This window comes from Mauremys mutica, chromosome 2 (genome assembly GCF_020497125.1).
Source record: "Mauremys mutica isolate MM-2020 ecotype Southern chromosome 2, ASM2049712v1, whole genome shotgun sequence".
Taxonomy (NCBI): Eukaryota; Metazoa; Chordata; order Testudines; family Geoemydidae; genus Mauremys; species Mauremys mutica.
The window spans coordinates 199,080,598-199,097,285 of NC_059073.1; the positions used below are offsets into that span (position 1 = coordinate 199,080,598).

At 42.8% G+C, this 16,688-nt stretch overlaps 1 protein-coding gene across 1 annotated transcript in view; it reads right to left on the reverse strand.

Annotated features, from left to right (window-relative positions):
• The window catches only part of VOPP1 (VOPP1 WW domain binding protein), a 95,842-nt gene extending 79,441 nt beyond the window's left edge, over positions 1-16,401 (reverse strand). Inside the window, exon 1 of the mRNA XM_045007530.1 lies at positions 15,971-16,401. Within this exon, the coding sequence (XP_044863465.1) occupies positions 15,971-16,021 (51 nt within the window). The 5' untranslated portion in view covers positions 16,022-16,401. The remainder of the gene's footprint in view (positions 1-15,970) is intronic.
• Positions 16,402-16,688: the final 287 nt, after the last annotated feature.

Below are 16,688 nucleotides of genomic sequence, written 5' to 3' on the forward strand. Positions count from 1 at the left end.
CTCCTTCATTCCAGGTCCACCTCCCAGGAATCCCTAAGAAGATACAGGGGCCCTCTGATCTTTCTCCCATGCAGGAGGTCAAACGAGGTAAATCCTGTGGACTCTTGGGGTACTCACTTGCAAGCAAATAATAGATACAGCAGTGATACATTCCAATCTCCCACTTTCCTGTCCACATACATTCTTAGCATGAACTTGACCATTTGCCTCTGAGTAGTAAGGGGCAGATTTTAACTATTTTACCCCACACTTCTTCCACAATTCTCTCAATATCAGGGACGTGATAGCTGACCCTCTATCCAACAGGATTTCTTCTGGAAAACACACACTGATTAATGTAGTGAACTGTGCATCTGCCACTGTTCCAGTTTCCACGTTTGACTTGGCAACTGCCTCTGGATATCTAGTGGCAAATCAACTACCACTAATATGTATCTTTTCCCATTTCTGGACAGCCTGGAAAATGGCTGTATGATATCCATGACGACCCTGTGGAATGCTTCTTTATTTACACATAAAGGCTGCAACAGAGCCTTGCTGATACTGGTAGGTTTCTCCTGCTTCTGACGTAAGCCACGTGCCTTACGATAGGCCTTCACCAAATCCTGAATATGGGGCCAACAAATGTTTTCTTAAGTCTCTCAAAAGTTCTTCCCTCCCCCAGTGACCAGCAAATGGACAATCATGTGCCAAACTTAATAGCTCTGCACCTTTTGGGCACCACAAGCTGCCTGTAGAGCTCTCCAATGAGCCTGGTCTCATTCTCCTGCACAAAGAACTCACCACTGCTTTCCTTATTGGGCACATGCCTATGCTAGGGCCTTGTAATGATGATTCCCATAAAGGGATCGGTTCTGCGGAGGGGCATGCTTGGAATCACACTGCCTTCCCCTTTTCCCAGGGATAAACGGGGGGCTCTCTTCACACCAGGCTTCTGCTTCTCTCTCTGGGGTTTGTGCTCACTGAACGGTCTGGTCTGGATATAGGAGTCAGCAATATCTGCTGCTTCCTGTACAGTGGCAAGGAATTTATCCCTGACTGCCACTGACTTCTTCAGTACATATACTAAGAAAACGTTCCTGTGCAAAGAGATAAAACAGCTGGTCAGAATCCTCCACCCCTTTCCCCTTTGTCTACCTTTTCATTAAATCACACATTCTCTACACAGTCTCAATGACTCAACTTCTCATGCGCTTTTTTGAGGTTTGTAAATCTTAAACGGTACACTTTGGGGGTGATCTTTGCAACACAGCTGTTTCATATTTCAATGTCTCCCCCACATCCATCTCATTAAACTCCTGCAGCATTTTACGAGACAAGGTGGAAATCGGCTTGGGTGCTCTTTTTTCCTCTGGAACTTTGCGCAGCTCACAGACTCTTTCAAAAGTGATGAGATACTTCTCAATACAATCTGTCTCTCTGTATGCAGGGCAAAGTTTGTCCCAGCTGGCTGATTCTTGGGGAATATTACCCATGGGCTAAGGGTTCAGCTTTTGTAAGGCCAGTATGCTCAGGGCATGGTGCCTCTCTTTTTTCTTTGGCTTCAATTTCTGCTATCCTCTACTGGTGCTCACACTCTCTGTTTCTGCTAATTCCAGTTTGTGAAGCTCTATCCTGGCCTCATCCAGGTCCATGGGTGTCACACTGGTGGTGGTATTAGGCAGATTCCCCGAGTCTTTAAGCACACTCAGGGAGTTTGGCTGTCCTTCGTGATGCCTGTCAGATTCCATGAGGAGGGTTTTCAACCCTTGCATATATCTTCTGCGGCAAATAAGCAGCACTCTGCACACAACTCTTCCAGCTGCTTCTTGATGGGCTTAATATACAGTTATCTGCTCATCCTGCCTTTTCTGCTGCTCTGTTTCCTTTCCCAAAATAAAACAAACTGTAACCTTTCTTTCCCTGTTTCTAACGTTCCCTCTCTTTGATCTCTCACTAACCGATGTACAAGTGCGTGGTGTGTGGTTAGCTAGCCAACAAGGTAACAGATCCTGCCAACTACGCCACTGTGACGGTGCTTGGGGCAGCCAGGACTGTGAGTCACCTTGTTATTCCCTGCTTCCAGTAAGAGGGAGTCTTTCCTGTGATGTCTGTTTGCCAGCTCCCTCACACCACCAGCCACTCAAGCACTCCCCTACAGCTATGCCAACCCTGACTTTGCCTTGCAGGTTAACAATAGGTGCACCCCAATCCTTGAGTGCCCCCCCTGTGATATCCAGCCCCTGACCACTTACAGAAATCCCAGATTCTTTGCCCCCAAAGGAACAGTGCACTCCAGTGCATGAGTCTGACCTTAAATCACAACTCCTGTATAATGCACAGCACTTGTGAATACTTATAATAAACCAAAAGCAGGTTTATTTCAGAGGGAGAATAGAGATTCTACTCTAAACAAGACAGTGGTGGAAACAAGTGGTTACAATACAAAACAAAATAATAAAACATGAACCTGGGGCTGCACTTACCAATAGTTACCTTTCCTATCTAATAAAATAGGTTCCCCCCTCCCCCACCACACACACACACACACACACACAAAGTTGAGTCTGTTGCAGGGATGGCTGGCTTCATAGGAACCAGGATCCAAATTTTCATGAGAACGTCCCTGCTCCCCAAGGATTCTCCTCAGTGAAAGGATTCAGGGGGTCTTTCCCCCTCCTCTGTTATACGGATATAGTCTTTTGTCTATAGTCTGTTTTAATGTTCCTTTTTTACTCCAAATGGTTTTGATTGTTTGCAGTTGTCTCTGATGGTTTGCCACTAATAGTCTGAGGATGAAGACAATTAAGCCTTGCATTACTTCACCAGCTCACCAGGGAAGGGGTGACAATTCCCTCTTGCATGTGTGGGCCATCATGAGATACATTATCCCCGGTGACTAACTTTTATATCAAGCTCCTAAAGCATACTTTCAATATAGTCACATTATTCCTTAAATATTACCCATACATACATCTTGCAATGATTATGAGCCTTGGCAAGTTATGAGCTTTCTGTAGAGACCTTACATGTTACCCCTCATGGATAAATACCCTGCAAGACATGTGTTTGGTGTCAGGGCCAGCTCTAGGTTTTTTGCCACCCCACGCAAAAAACAAAAACAAAAAAATCTCCGAGAGCGCCCGGAATGCTGCCCCTGAAATTGTGCCGCCCCAAGCACGTGCTTGGTTTGCTGGTGCCTAGAGCTGGTCCTGTTTGGTGTAGTGACAGTCAAGTCTGAGATGAGAGTTGTTTGCAAGAACAGGGGGCCCTCTTTGCCAAAGAGTCCCTGTGTCACAACATGTAAAGCAGAACTGATACCTAGGCAAATTTGCAAGAGAAAGAGGAAAGCTCCCCAACTCTCTGTGAGGCAAAGCAGGTTTTCTTGTCCTTCCAGGGATTTCAACTACACATCCTCCTAAACTTTCATGTGGCTGGCAGCCTGGGAAATGACAAGATTCTAAGGGTTAATTGAGAAAACCAGTAGAAACTAATGAGCCATCTGATTTTAAACTTTATTGTATAAGATTTGAGCCAGATAGGACCCTACCAGACAAAGATACAATAGCTGAACAACACACTTGGACTGTTAGAATGCTACCCACACTAAAATGCACTGGAGTAAATATGCCCTAATAATCTGACACTATGAATTTTGTCCTATGCTTTGGCCTTCCACCCAAAGTTTACAGAAATTAAGCATTGTGTATATAAAAGAAATAAATGCACATTCACAAATTATTCTTAGCACTTACCAGGGACATGCTTACAGAATCAGTTTGTTACATAATCTCTTTTACATAATCACTACAATGCAATTCTACTTATGCAACGTTAATCACAACTAAGGAGCACACAACTGTTTAAAATAACCCTCTCTCACTCAAGCGAACTGTTTTAACTGCTCTCCAGATTTGGCAGGCGACATTAGGTGCAGAAAAGAAGAACTGATTCACGAATGCCTCGGCGTTCTAGCAGTGGTGCTATAAATAAATTAATGTAGTTTGTTTGATTTTGGGGCAAACACCAGCACACTGAAAAACAGACATGAATCTGTACAATACACACAGTGCACAGTTCTCTTTGCAACAGGTCAAATCCTGAGAAGTGCTGAGGCCCTGCTGAGCACTCACAATTCTTAGCAAAGTCAATAGGTTTTGCAGCTGCTCAGCACCTTTCAGGTGGTTTGTTCCAAAATCAGCAGAGTCAATGGGAGTCTCTCCACTGATCTTAATGGAGTTTGGATGAGAACCAGGATTAGGGCACCAATAAAATCAGGAGGTCAAGATTACTGAGGAATTAAACTTAATCCAAATGCCCTTGATACTGCAGGACCCTTGTGGAATCTATGTTTAGGAATCACCATATAAAACTGTAAAGGTAATAGGTAGCCTTTGTTAAAAGTTAAAAGCTCATAATAGGGGGGGAATATATGCATCATATTTGATCAGTAAATTTTACCTGTCAGAAGGTTTGATGCATTTCACAATAGGCCTCATACAGTACACATTATAATATGTCCCTTATTGAGTTTCAAAATCTCCACAGTCTTCTGGTAAAAGTGTATGCATCTGTAAACAATCTGCATAATAATAACTGCCTACTCACTGAATACTGCTAGGCTTAATGAATTAACATTTGTCCAACCCATTGAGATCCTGGCATGAAAGATGCTGTCTGCTGTGGGTCAGAATCACTGTAGTCAATAAGAGCTTTGGGTGCTGAAAGTCTGTGGGATCATGGTATATAATAATGCTTAGTACTTTTCATGTACAGATCTCAAAGCACTGTACAAAGAAAAATATCACTTCATCCACGTTAACAGATGGGGAAACTGAAGCAAATGATGATGTGACTTGCCCAAGTCACCCAGTAGGTCAGTGGCAGAGCCAAGGCTAGAATCCAGTGCCCTATTCACTGGCTCATGCTGCTTGCCTGTGAGTATGAATCATAAGGCAACTATTGAAAGCCAGGGACTAACAGTAACAGGTACTCTCTGCACCATTATCACCCAACCGGTGGCAATTTGTGATCCCTAACAGATATCCTTTGGGGATCGATAGTTAATTGAACACTTGGTATAGCTAGAGGTTGTGTTAGACTTTTAAAAAATAGATTTTTAAACCCCAGATTTACTAATAAAAACATAAGGTAGACACTTGGCTGAAAATATCAGAGTAGCATGCTAATGGTCAGAACCTACTCTCAGTAACTTCCATGCAACCCAATGCAAAGTCAATGTCAATGCAACCCAATCAAAGTCAATGGGGTTATACAGGTGCATCTGCAGACAGAATTTGAAACCCAATACTCCATCTCCTTCAATGTTTTGGTTCTCAGGTCCTTGCTGTCCTGAGTGCAGTACAGCCCCTAGCTGGAAACTCAAGCTCAAGGAAGGCCAACAGTGAGTTTCTGGATCTCATTTCACTGGGATGGGGTTGATTATCTTTAGTGATGGGAAAGTCGGATTCCCTTGGGGGCATGAAAGAAAACTCTTGCTTGAGTCATCCTGCACTGATCTTGCATCAACAGCTAATGCTTTCTTAAAGCCACCAGACACAATGAAACTGCAATGAAACAAGAGTCTGAACTGACTTTCTACATTTGCAGAAAGGCTTCAGGGGGGAACAAAGAAAGGAAATGTATCAAGAAAAAGACTTTCAATTATATTACTTTCTGTCTGTGGAATGAGTTTGGCAGTTTCAGTCCAACTACCCATAGACAATGTGCAGCTCACAAAAACCCCAAACACAGCTGACACCTATTGGCAATTCCCACAGAGAGACAGCCTAAGAATTAAAAAAGCCATGTATACTAAAATACCCGCCCTTCCTAGAGGCGGTTCTTGTAGGTCAGAGTGGAAGCACGCTGGCAGGGCAACATGGAGAGGCTTGTGGTGCGGATAACCATGCCCTAATTTTGCTTGCTGGGGATAGTCTTCAGGCTCCAGAGCTGAACCTTTCATTATGATCTCCACACCCATCCCTGTTTGTTCATTTTTTGTCTCCCAATCACTTAAATACTGAGCTCTGCAGCAGGCCTGTCCCTGTTCTGGAGGGTTCTGCTCATTATCCCAAGATTTTAATGGGCTGGGAATGACTACCTCCACGTTGGCACAAAATATATTACTTTAAGGCAGGTAAAATCATTCTGTTTCAGTGGGAGTTTGGGGTGGGCAAGAAATGTAGCATCAGAGCCAGTGCTTCTACCTTTGTTTCCTCCTACGTGAAACTTGAGGGAGAGGGAGCCATTTTCAAAGTGGTGGGCAGCAATTTAGCTGCAAGATGTCCATTAACACCAAAAGCAGGAGGGCAGGCAAATCATCGCACAGCACTTTGAAAACTCACTCCCATGGATTCACAGATGTTTTTCCTTTCTGGAAATAATAATTTTTTTTTAAATGTTATCAGCTGGGATTGTTCTGGAGAACACTTAATCTGTCAAATTAAGCAAGCATATTTTCTACAGAGATTCATAACATCCATTATTTTTCTAAATGGAGAAACAAGATGCTTAGAGAGAGCTACGGTATAGCAGAGGATGGTGGTCAGAATGTGCATTGGTAAATGTATGTTTTTGTTGCTGCTTTTCAGCATTGATGAACAATGTCTGCTTTCACTGTCCCGAAGCCTTGGAATGGAGTGCCTGATTGTTTCCTCCCTGGATTCAGTCCCCTTGGCTGTAAAACAGCAGTGCAGCTCAGTGGATGGGGCCCTGGGTTCTATTCCTGACTCTGTCACTGACATAGTGCGTGAAGGTAGGCAAACCATTCAGCCAGTCTGTGCCTCAGTTTCCTCTTCTGTAACATGGAAAGGATAGCTCTTACCCAGCCTTTGAGACCTGTAGATGGGAAAACTGTTCTCATTATTAACCAAAGCGATCGGCAAAATGTAAGAATGATCAAAAGAAACCTTGCAGATCTCAAACACCAGAGTCTGGACCACCTTCAGCACAGGCATAAGGTTATTTTATTAGTAGAAGTAGTATGTGTGTCAGTATTGTGGTAGCACCTATGTCTCATGCTGCCCTGAAGCCTCACAGGCTGCTAATCCTGACCTCTCCACAATGCTACACCACTAGTGCTGGGCATCTGGTTTCTTACGCAGCCTTACAAGGTTGCTTAAGAAAAAGAATCAATGCAAGTTTCCCTCATTCAAACTTCATGTTCTGACTGAGACTCAAAAAGAAGCCCATGGGACTAATGAAGAACTATGCCACAGGAATACTGGGATCAGAATCAGACCCTAGCTGTAGTCTAGAATTGTGATTCTAAATCCTTTCCATCCTGCAATCACTATCAGAGCCCCTTCCTATCTAGCTGGGGTCTTGTCAGGACCCCCCTCTCATTATGCAGGAAGTGAGGCCCAGAGAGGTTACTAGAACCCCTGCTCTAAGTACTGAGGGACAGGGGGTAAGCGATATAGGAAGAATAAACACCACTCTGGAAAAGTTAACTTATTTAAAGGTGACTTGCAGTGGAAAGCAAGAATTGGATTTGTGCTCCTTTTCACTCATTTATGGTATATGAAGAAGGCTTCAACGATGCTCATCTGCCCTCTCCCCACCTACTGCAAAAAAGTAGGATTTTTTTCTATTACAATCATAGGTCTTGTCTGTTTTATAACTAGGTAAGATGACTTGAAAAGTAGAGAAAATTATTAAACCTAAAGAGATTGAAAGCTGGGCCATTAAGAGGAAGAGATTATTAATCAGACAGTTTAAAATTTTGTATTTTGTTAACAGCTATTTAACGTTAATGCTTAATACACAATTGGTAGTAAGGACATCTTTCTTAAAGATTCAGCATCTCTGCCCCTTCAGTTAAGGTGTGAAAAAGCCGTCTGTGTATATTGAGTCATCCAAAACCAGATCCAATAAAACTAGAAAAGCCCAAACTTGACATTCCTGATAGTCCCAAGATAACACAGGCAGGAAAAAAATATTAAACTCCTCACTATTCAGACCTCCATTATCTCCCCCTGCCACTTTTTGGCAGGACACCTTTCAAAGTTCAGGGCCTGGAAAACCCTGGCCTTGGAGTATTATTTTTTAAAACCAATCAAAAATTTGTCCCCCAAAAAAGACAATTTTGAAACTTAGAGGTACGTTAATTATAAAAAAAATCCTGAGGTTTTGAAAACTTTGCTAAAGATCTTTGAAGTCACTGTAATAAACTACAATTTCACAAAAAGGCTCCTGCATGCTGGAAGAATGGAGGAGACAGGCTGTATTGCCATAGACACAAAACACAATATTAAACTGATAAGTGCATGCAAACTATGGGACTCTCCATCAGCTAAGTGGGAAGTAAGAAGAGCAAAAGGGGGTCAGAGAGAGAAAGTGCGATTTCCCTTTATAGAAAGCATCATGACAAGTGCTAAGTATCTGTGAGAGCTCTCTATAAAAAACCAACTCAGTGATATAACAAAACAAAAAAACCCACACAGTAAAGAAAACTCACAGCAGGCATATCCACCTGGGACTAATTCCCCAACCTCTCCGTACAGCAGGCAAATGGTTCTCAAGAACCTCTCTCTTGCTGTTTCTAAGGTACCACTATTGCAATTAACATGGAAATGTTCTCACTGACAATAATAAAGGGGCTTAGTGTGCAGCTTGAAGCCGCCTGTCACTGCAGATCTTGCTGGGGTCCAGAGACAGGGGAGACTTGGCTCCTGCCAGCCCTGGTTGTATCACAAAACAATAAGTCATACTAAGCGGCTCTCTTCCTTCACTCTGTGATGCAACAGCTACTTTCCAACCAACAGCAAGAGAGAAAGGAGACACAGAAAATCATTGTCATGCTTCTGAGCCCCTGTGCATCTTGAAATAAACAGATGGGAAAGGGTCAGCGAACACATCTGCAGTAACATTCTCCATCACATGGTAAAGGTGTTATATTATGCAGGACAAATGGACAGAAAAATGCTCTTGGTAGTCCTTTTTAGTGGGTTGTGGATGTGAAGCATCCCTCTCCCCCCGCCCCCATATGATGCCAACCACATGTAAAGCTTCTTATCCACGTGATTTTAATAGAGCATGGTTAATATCAGTGGTCTTTTATTGACAATCACTTGTCATGGAGATCACACACACCATTTAATGAGTACAAACAATAAGAACTTTGTGGTTTTAAAAAACCCCAACCTTAAGAACTCTGCCTGTATCTAAACGGACCAAAGGGCTTTTTAGACTACTTTGTTTGCCTTTGCTAACATTTTTGTTCACATAAAGGGAGGTAAAGAAGTTTTATGAACAGCCTGAACTATTAAGTTTACCTTACATCCTGGAATCCCATTTAAGTCTATGCAAAAAATGAGACAGCAATTACACAAATGGAAAGAAGTTTGTAATTTGTGCTTTTTTATTTTGGATTTTATTTACAGTTAAAACAATTTGATCAGCAAATTCTGTCTGTTCCCTTGTTCTCAAAAAATAATACTTTGTTCTTCTTTTAGTCTACCTTTCATCAGACGATCTCTACATATTCGACAAAGATTGATTAATTTAACCTCACTATACATCTATCAAGTAGACATAGCGTGTATCATTCATCATACATATTTTACAGAGGCCAAACCTAATGTACACAGAGGCCAGCGCTTACATTTTCAGAAGCGCTCACGCATTCTGACGGCCTCCATTTTTGGATGGCCAATTTAAGACACTTACAACTTGCTTTCCACTCACACTTTCAGCTGTCCACAGTGGGACCTGCAAGTGTTCGGCTGGTCTAAAAATAAGGCTCTAGGCGATCTCGTGTTGACCATCCAACTGAAGCATCTAAAATTAGAGGACGCTTTTGAAAATTTAGACGACACAGCAGACTACCTGCAGAATTGGGAATAGTATATCTAGATCCTGTGAGCCACCGATAGAACCTCCCCTCTGCATAGTGTTGTGACTAACATAATACCCTTTAGCAAAAGTAGATCCTAAAATGTTCAATTCAATCTTCCCCATCAATGATTTCAAGCTTCATAAAGACAATGGCCTGGGCCTGCTGCAGAGGTTGACATGAACATCCGTCCTGAGAAATAATCCACAAGTATATGTTGTACCCTCACTCTGGCTGGCAGAAGGTCTAATTTAACCAAGGGGGTTTTCAACAGTGTCCTAAAGGCAGTGACTCATTATTAAAATAATGTTTTGAATATATAGAGCACCTGCCCCAAAGCCATTGGGTGTCTAAAAAATAAAGGCAGGGTAACACAATACATTCCAGAACTGGCAAACAAATATTCCCATTAGACTCACTTTCCATCCCTCTATAAAGCTGACCCACAAGACTAAAACAAACAAAGCAAAGGACTGTTACAAAGGTCACAGCTGCAGCTATAGATAATATGATTGGCTATATAAATGCCCCAACAGCTCATGGACTTCAAGAGTGCATCTGGGCTTTTTGGAAAAAATAGGATTTTTGAGACACAAGGACCTCTGCATAGAGCACACTGCTATTGTGGCACAAAACTGACTCTTGACTAACCGGGTTCATTTTTAAAAGAAAGAAAAATGTACATTTAGCAATGTTCATTTACTTCTTGCGGGATCCTAAAGTACTTATGCAGCTATCTGCCTTATGGTTTTGCACTTCCGTCCACCACTGTAGTATCTGAGTGCCTTCCCCATTAAATAGACAGACAATAAGAAGTCATTCGAGCCCAGATCCACTGATTTCAATGGAAGTTAGAAGCCTAAATACCTTTGTGGATCCTTGACATCTCTGGCTCTTCTCTCATTTGGGGTTCTAGAAATCTCTGCTTAGGGCAGAGTTGCTTGTTTGTTTTACTTTTTCAGATGAAAAGAGTCAGTGATTGATGTTGTAAATGTCTCTCTAGTTATGGTGGGAACCCTTTGTCAAATAGGAAAACCTCTGAATTAACTGTCCATCCCCATCATATCTGCTTGCAATAAATTTCCATGATAAATACATTTCAAGCCCTGCTATACAGAGCATCATGGTCCTGCGAACAGCACAGAGAGCCAGGAATTTAATGTGTTCTAATATCTACTCTGACACTGACCTCCGTCACTAGCCTCGGGCAAGTCATTTAACCTCTGTCTCAATTTCTCCCTCTAAAATGGAAATAACAACAACATCTGTCTCACTGGAGTATTGCGAGGTTAATGAATTAGCTAACGTTAACTTTGGAGAACATCTAGAGATATTTAAGAAGATATGGGTCTAGTATCTGAGGTTGAATTTAATATATGTTCGTTTGTAATCACGTTGTGTTTTTTGGATTGCCTAAATATAAATATTATTTTATTACCGGTATTTAGATATAGAAATGTTTTATTTTGGGTATATTTTGTGCTATTTAAGCAAATAAAATACTTTATACGTTAATGGTTGTACAGTGCTTTGACAATAATCAATTCTAAGTATTTATTATTATTACAGTTACTTCTATTGTGGTAATGGCCTGGGAATTCCAAAAAGTCAGAATGAAAAAAGGCATGACACAGCTAACACTACTTTAAATATTAAATCAGTTCATGTGGAAGCTGCAACCTGGATAAAATAATCATGTAGCAAGTCAATCTCATGCACCAGTCATAAGGCAGTCAGTGCACCTTACCACAGATTTCAGAAGTTTCACTCAAAAAACCCTGTCACATTTCTTTGATCCAGTGGTTTATGCTCAACAGTTCTTAAACTTGAGCCTTTTTTCTACATGCTATTACGGATAACAATTTACAATACATTTTATTTATACAGCACCTAATGTATAAAAATATCCTGAGCTTTACAAAACAAATCCAGATGGCAAAACAAACATACCAGATTAAAAGAACAATTAAAATCAGTATAAAACCTTAAATAAAATCAACATGAAGGTATATCCAAAGAGGATTTATGCAAATTACTTTTACAAACACACCAAATCTTTCCCAACATAACATGGATTATAGACCAAAGTCATCTAATCAAATAGATCTTGCATGTGCAAAACCTCCCACATTTTCTGATGAACAATTCCCTTTCTGGTTTATTTTATTGCTTGTCTTCAAGTCTGTTTCCTCTTATTCACATTTTGCCTATTGTTCTTTATAGTGAATTTTTGCAGAGTCCAGGAGTTATCATGGAAGGCACTGGACCAGATTCACATATAGTGAAAAAGGCACAACCCAGTTAATTTGAATAGAATTACCGTATTTTCCGCACTATAAGGCGCACCGGATTATAAGGCGCAGTCTCAATTACGGGATCTATTTCTGTACTTAACCCATACATAAGGCGCACCGTATTATAAGGCGCATGCTAAAACATACGGTCTACATAAAAAGGTAACGGTGTTCATAGTGTAGTAAAAAGGTAACAGAAGCAAAACAGTGAGTTTAGTTGAACTTTATTCTACTATTTAACGGAATAACGGAACAACTCACTCAAACAGTGAGTTTAGTTGAACTTTATTCTACTATTTAACAATACACTCACATTATTTTTTAATCAATCGTCTCCCACAAATCCATCAAAGTCCTCATCTTCTGTGTCTGAATTGAACAGCTGGGCAATTTCGCCATCAAACATGCCGGGTTCTCTCTCATCATTGTCGGAGTCAGTCTCGTTGCCAGGTGGCTGTTCAGCAATGATGCCGGCTTTCGCGAAAGCTCGGACAACAGTTAAAGCAGATACCTTAGCCCAGGCATCCACAATCCATTCACATATGGTGGCGTAACTCGCCCGGCGCTGCCTCCCAGTGTTAGTAAAGGTGTGTTCGCCGTCTGTCATCCATCGCTCCCACGCCGTTCGCAACTTCACTTTGAACGCCCTGTTTACACCAATGTCCAGCGGTTGGAGTTCTTTTGTTAATCCTCCCGGAATGATGGCAAGCTCCGAATTCATTTGGTTCACTTGGTTTTTCACAGTAGCGGTAAGATGGGAACGCATGGAGTCGCAGATCAACGGTGATGCGTGGAAAAAACCATCCGGTCTCTTTACATACACCTCTCTCAGCCACTCTCTCATTTTCTCCTCGTCCATCCAGTCCTTTTGATTGGCCTTAACGATGATTCCAGCTGGAAACTTTTCTTTTGGCAGCGTCTTCCTGTTAAAAATGACCATAGGTGGTAGTTTCTGTCCATTACCGTGGCAACCAAGAACAACAGTGAAAGCCGACTTCTCATGCCCCGTGGTGCGTATCGATACCGTGCTGGTCCCCTTTTTCTCCACAGTATGGTTCACGGGGATGTCAAAAGCGAGGGGGACCTCGTCCATGTTGGTGATGTGGTTGGGCTGGATCTTTTTGTCGGTAATCTTGTTACTGCAGTAGGTGCAGAAGATGGCCAGCTTTTCTTTGTAATCCGCCGGCAGTTGCTGCGCCACGGTAGTTCTTGCGCGGATGGAGAGATGACGCCTTTTCATAAAACGAAAGCACCAAGACGGACCTCCTTGAAAGTGTTCGATCTTCATGTCTTGTGCTATAGTTGTTGCCTTCAGTCGAATGCTGACTGTAGAGACGCTTCTCCCGGCTGTTCTTTGTTCAATAATCCATTGTTCAAGTTGGTCTTCTAACTGTGGCCACCTCGATTTGTTCCCGCGGAAACTCTGTTTCGTCTTCTTAACTTGGCGCAGTTCATTTTCTTGCTTCCTCCACTTCCGAACCATAGATTCATTGATGTTGAATTCTTTCGCAGCTGCTCTATTCCCATTTACAACCGCGTAACTGATAGCCTGTAGTTTGAATTGTGCCTCGTAAGCATGTCTCTTCACTGGTGCCATTTTCGGGGGTCCTTAGACAAACAAATGTTGTTTTGCAGCATACCGGTAGTATACCTACCGGAGGAGTGGAGAAGGTAAACGTACGTACTGTACGTATTACGTAATGTTCTCTGATTGGTTTATCGCTGCCAGCGTACGTAGTTTGCGTATTACGTCCCTGTGTCAGCGAAAAATGGTCCGACAGTCAATCAAGCAAAGTGCTTACCAAAGTTGCACAACAACATTTTTACAGATTTTGGAACTCAGTGCACACATAAGGCGCACCGGATTATAAGACGCACGGCCAATTTTTGAGAAAATTTAAGGCTCTTAGGTGCGCCTTATAGTGCGGAAAATACGGTAAATCCACTAATACCAATGTGATTTTGTCCATCCCTGTCCCATTTTCTTCCCTTAAGTGTGACAATTATGGATGGCATAATGGCCAATATACCAGGAACAGTTCATCTAAGTGGGTGGCATAAACCTAAAAGAAAGAACACGGATTCTAAAAATATCCATTTCCTGAAACACTGCATCATTATGTAGATACTAGTAGTTTTCCAATCAATCAGTTTTCTCAGTTTTATCTTTTTGAAACAACCATATTCCTTCTCTAAACTATCCAGCACAGAGAACTACATCATTTCTACATTTCCAAAGCTTTAAACTACCAGACAGCATCCAAAGGGTCAAGTGTTCAAAAAGCACATTAAAGTAAACCACTTGGGTCTTCTGGAAGTCAATGAAATACACTGTACCAGGAAGTATTTGATAAGGAAGAGACTGAAGTGCATTGGCAAAGTTGTGAAGGGGGAGCTCACACATGGCAACATGCCTGCAGCAAGCCTGGTTCACATCAGTATAATGCCATGCTTTTAGGTGCACTGAATTCAACCCCAAATGTCAAAACAAGAAATGAGAGTACAGCTGATCTCTTTATTAAAAGCGTGTGGATCTCACTCCTGTAAAGTCACCCTTCCAGCTCTGTGATATAAGTACAAGGCCTAAAATCACTTTTTTAAATTAACATAAACTGCACTTTTTTCCCCTTTTTGTTGTAACTACTAAAGCCAAATGTGAAACTACCCAAATCATCCAGGAAGTCTAAAATAGAGTGTTCCTCACTCTCTCTGGCCTGTTCATTCCGATGCCAATATTGGCAACCGTCCATTTTATATAATACATTTCATCAACAAAAGGGCACCAGTCCAAGAACTGGATACGTCTTTCAGTCCAATCCTAGCTGAAATCTGCTCATTCCCACAAGGGTGAATCTGTGCAGCATTTAACACCTCACTAAGAAGCTAACCAACCCAAAGTGCTTCAAGGCAAGGTAGTGTTCAACAGTTAGTGTTCCAGACTATGTGTCTGTTACTGAACCAATTCCAACGCAAGAATAATGTACAAATGAAATTGCAGCATACAGCTGAATACTAATAATTATAAAACGTTAGTTCTTAGAGCTTCTAAATTGCCAGATTTTGTATAGCCAAGAATAGTTTCATTTGCCTATAACTATCACCATACCAGTATTCCCTGCATACTCTCCTTCCCATCAACACCCTGCTGCACCTCCCTGAGAACTAGCAAACTCAGTCCTACAAAATCAAGTCAATCAAGTCAGCATAGAAAATATTTTTACATCAGCCCCACTACAAAGCTGCTTTTTAAGTTTTTTGGATGCCCATGGGAGTTTTCCATGGCTCCTAGAGGACTGAAAGCTTTTTCTTTCCCCATCTGTACAGTTATAGCTTGTGAGGATCATTAATATTTGACTACAGACAGATTTCTCTCTCAAAAGGTTAATGTTCCCCTCTACTGGGGGAAAAAAATACACAACAGCACAAGAAAGGAGGGAAAGAAAGATGTGGGACGGATGATCCAGAGTGAGAAAAATGAATCCGGAATCTCAAACTACCCATTCAAAAATCAAAAATGAAAATGTATTCAAGGTCTCCAAGGCTGACAGCACAAAATATATTATAGCTTTGATCTTTAGAGGGAAAAAGGGAAGAGATGTAATATACACACATAGGGGGAATCCCCAGGTTGGGGGGGGAGGGAGAGACAAGGCCAGATTTGGGGGAGACATGACCACACAGATCCACTTTCTGCACTAAGTGATTTGCCATCATTTAAAAAGTAATCAGACCAATCTCTGAATACATAAATGCCATGATTAATAATTAGTTTTTTAATATATCACCAGAAAATCTATTTGCAAACAAAAGAAGAATATTTATTACATTAAAATATATATATTTCTATCTTCAATCTTACCTCCAGAAACAAGGAGAGCAGGAATATGACCCACTGCTGGAAATGGTTCATTTCGCCTCTTCTTTCTGTATCCTTATTTTCTCAGATGTACATGAAAGCTGTCAGCAGAGCAAGCCCCATCACTGTCACTGGGGGGGACAGAAGGGGGGCAAGAAGAGGATCAGGGGGTGAGCATGGTGGGGGCGACACCCAGGGGCGATGCCTTGATTGGGTGGGTTTGGGGGGAGGAGGAGCAGTGCACAGACAGAGGGATCCCCTGGCTGGGGGGAGACCAGGAGAGATGGGGGAGCCACGCCCACCCCGATCCCCTGGCGAGGGGGGGAGGTCAGGGCTGGTCAGTCCGCAGCCAGGCTGCCCTGCGCCCTCCCGGGCAGCAGCTGCGGGGGGGACGGGGCCGCGGGAGCAGCAGCGGCGGCAGCAGCAGGGAGCGGACCCCGGCGAGAGCGGCTGAAGCGGCACAAAGAGGCCCGGAGCCGCGGGGCGGGGAGATGGAGCGGCGGGGACCCGCCCCCGGGACCGCCCCGCGGCGCTGCCTGGGCAGGGGGCAGAGCCGGGCTGCGGGCCGGGAGGAGGCGGGCAATGGGGCCGTGCCCCGGCCGCAGGGGGCGGGAGCTGCTAGGCACCTGGGGGATGGCAGAGCAGCCTGAAGGGGGGGGGGAGACCTGAGCCCCCGTCTGCTTCCCGCCGAGCTGGCCCTGCAGCCGCCCCCTGGCTGGAG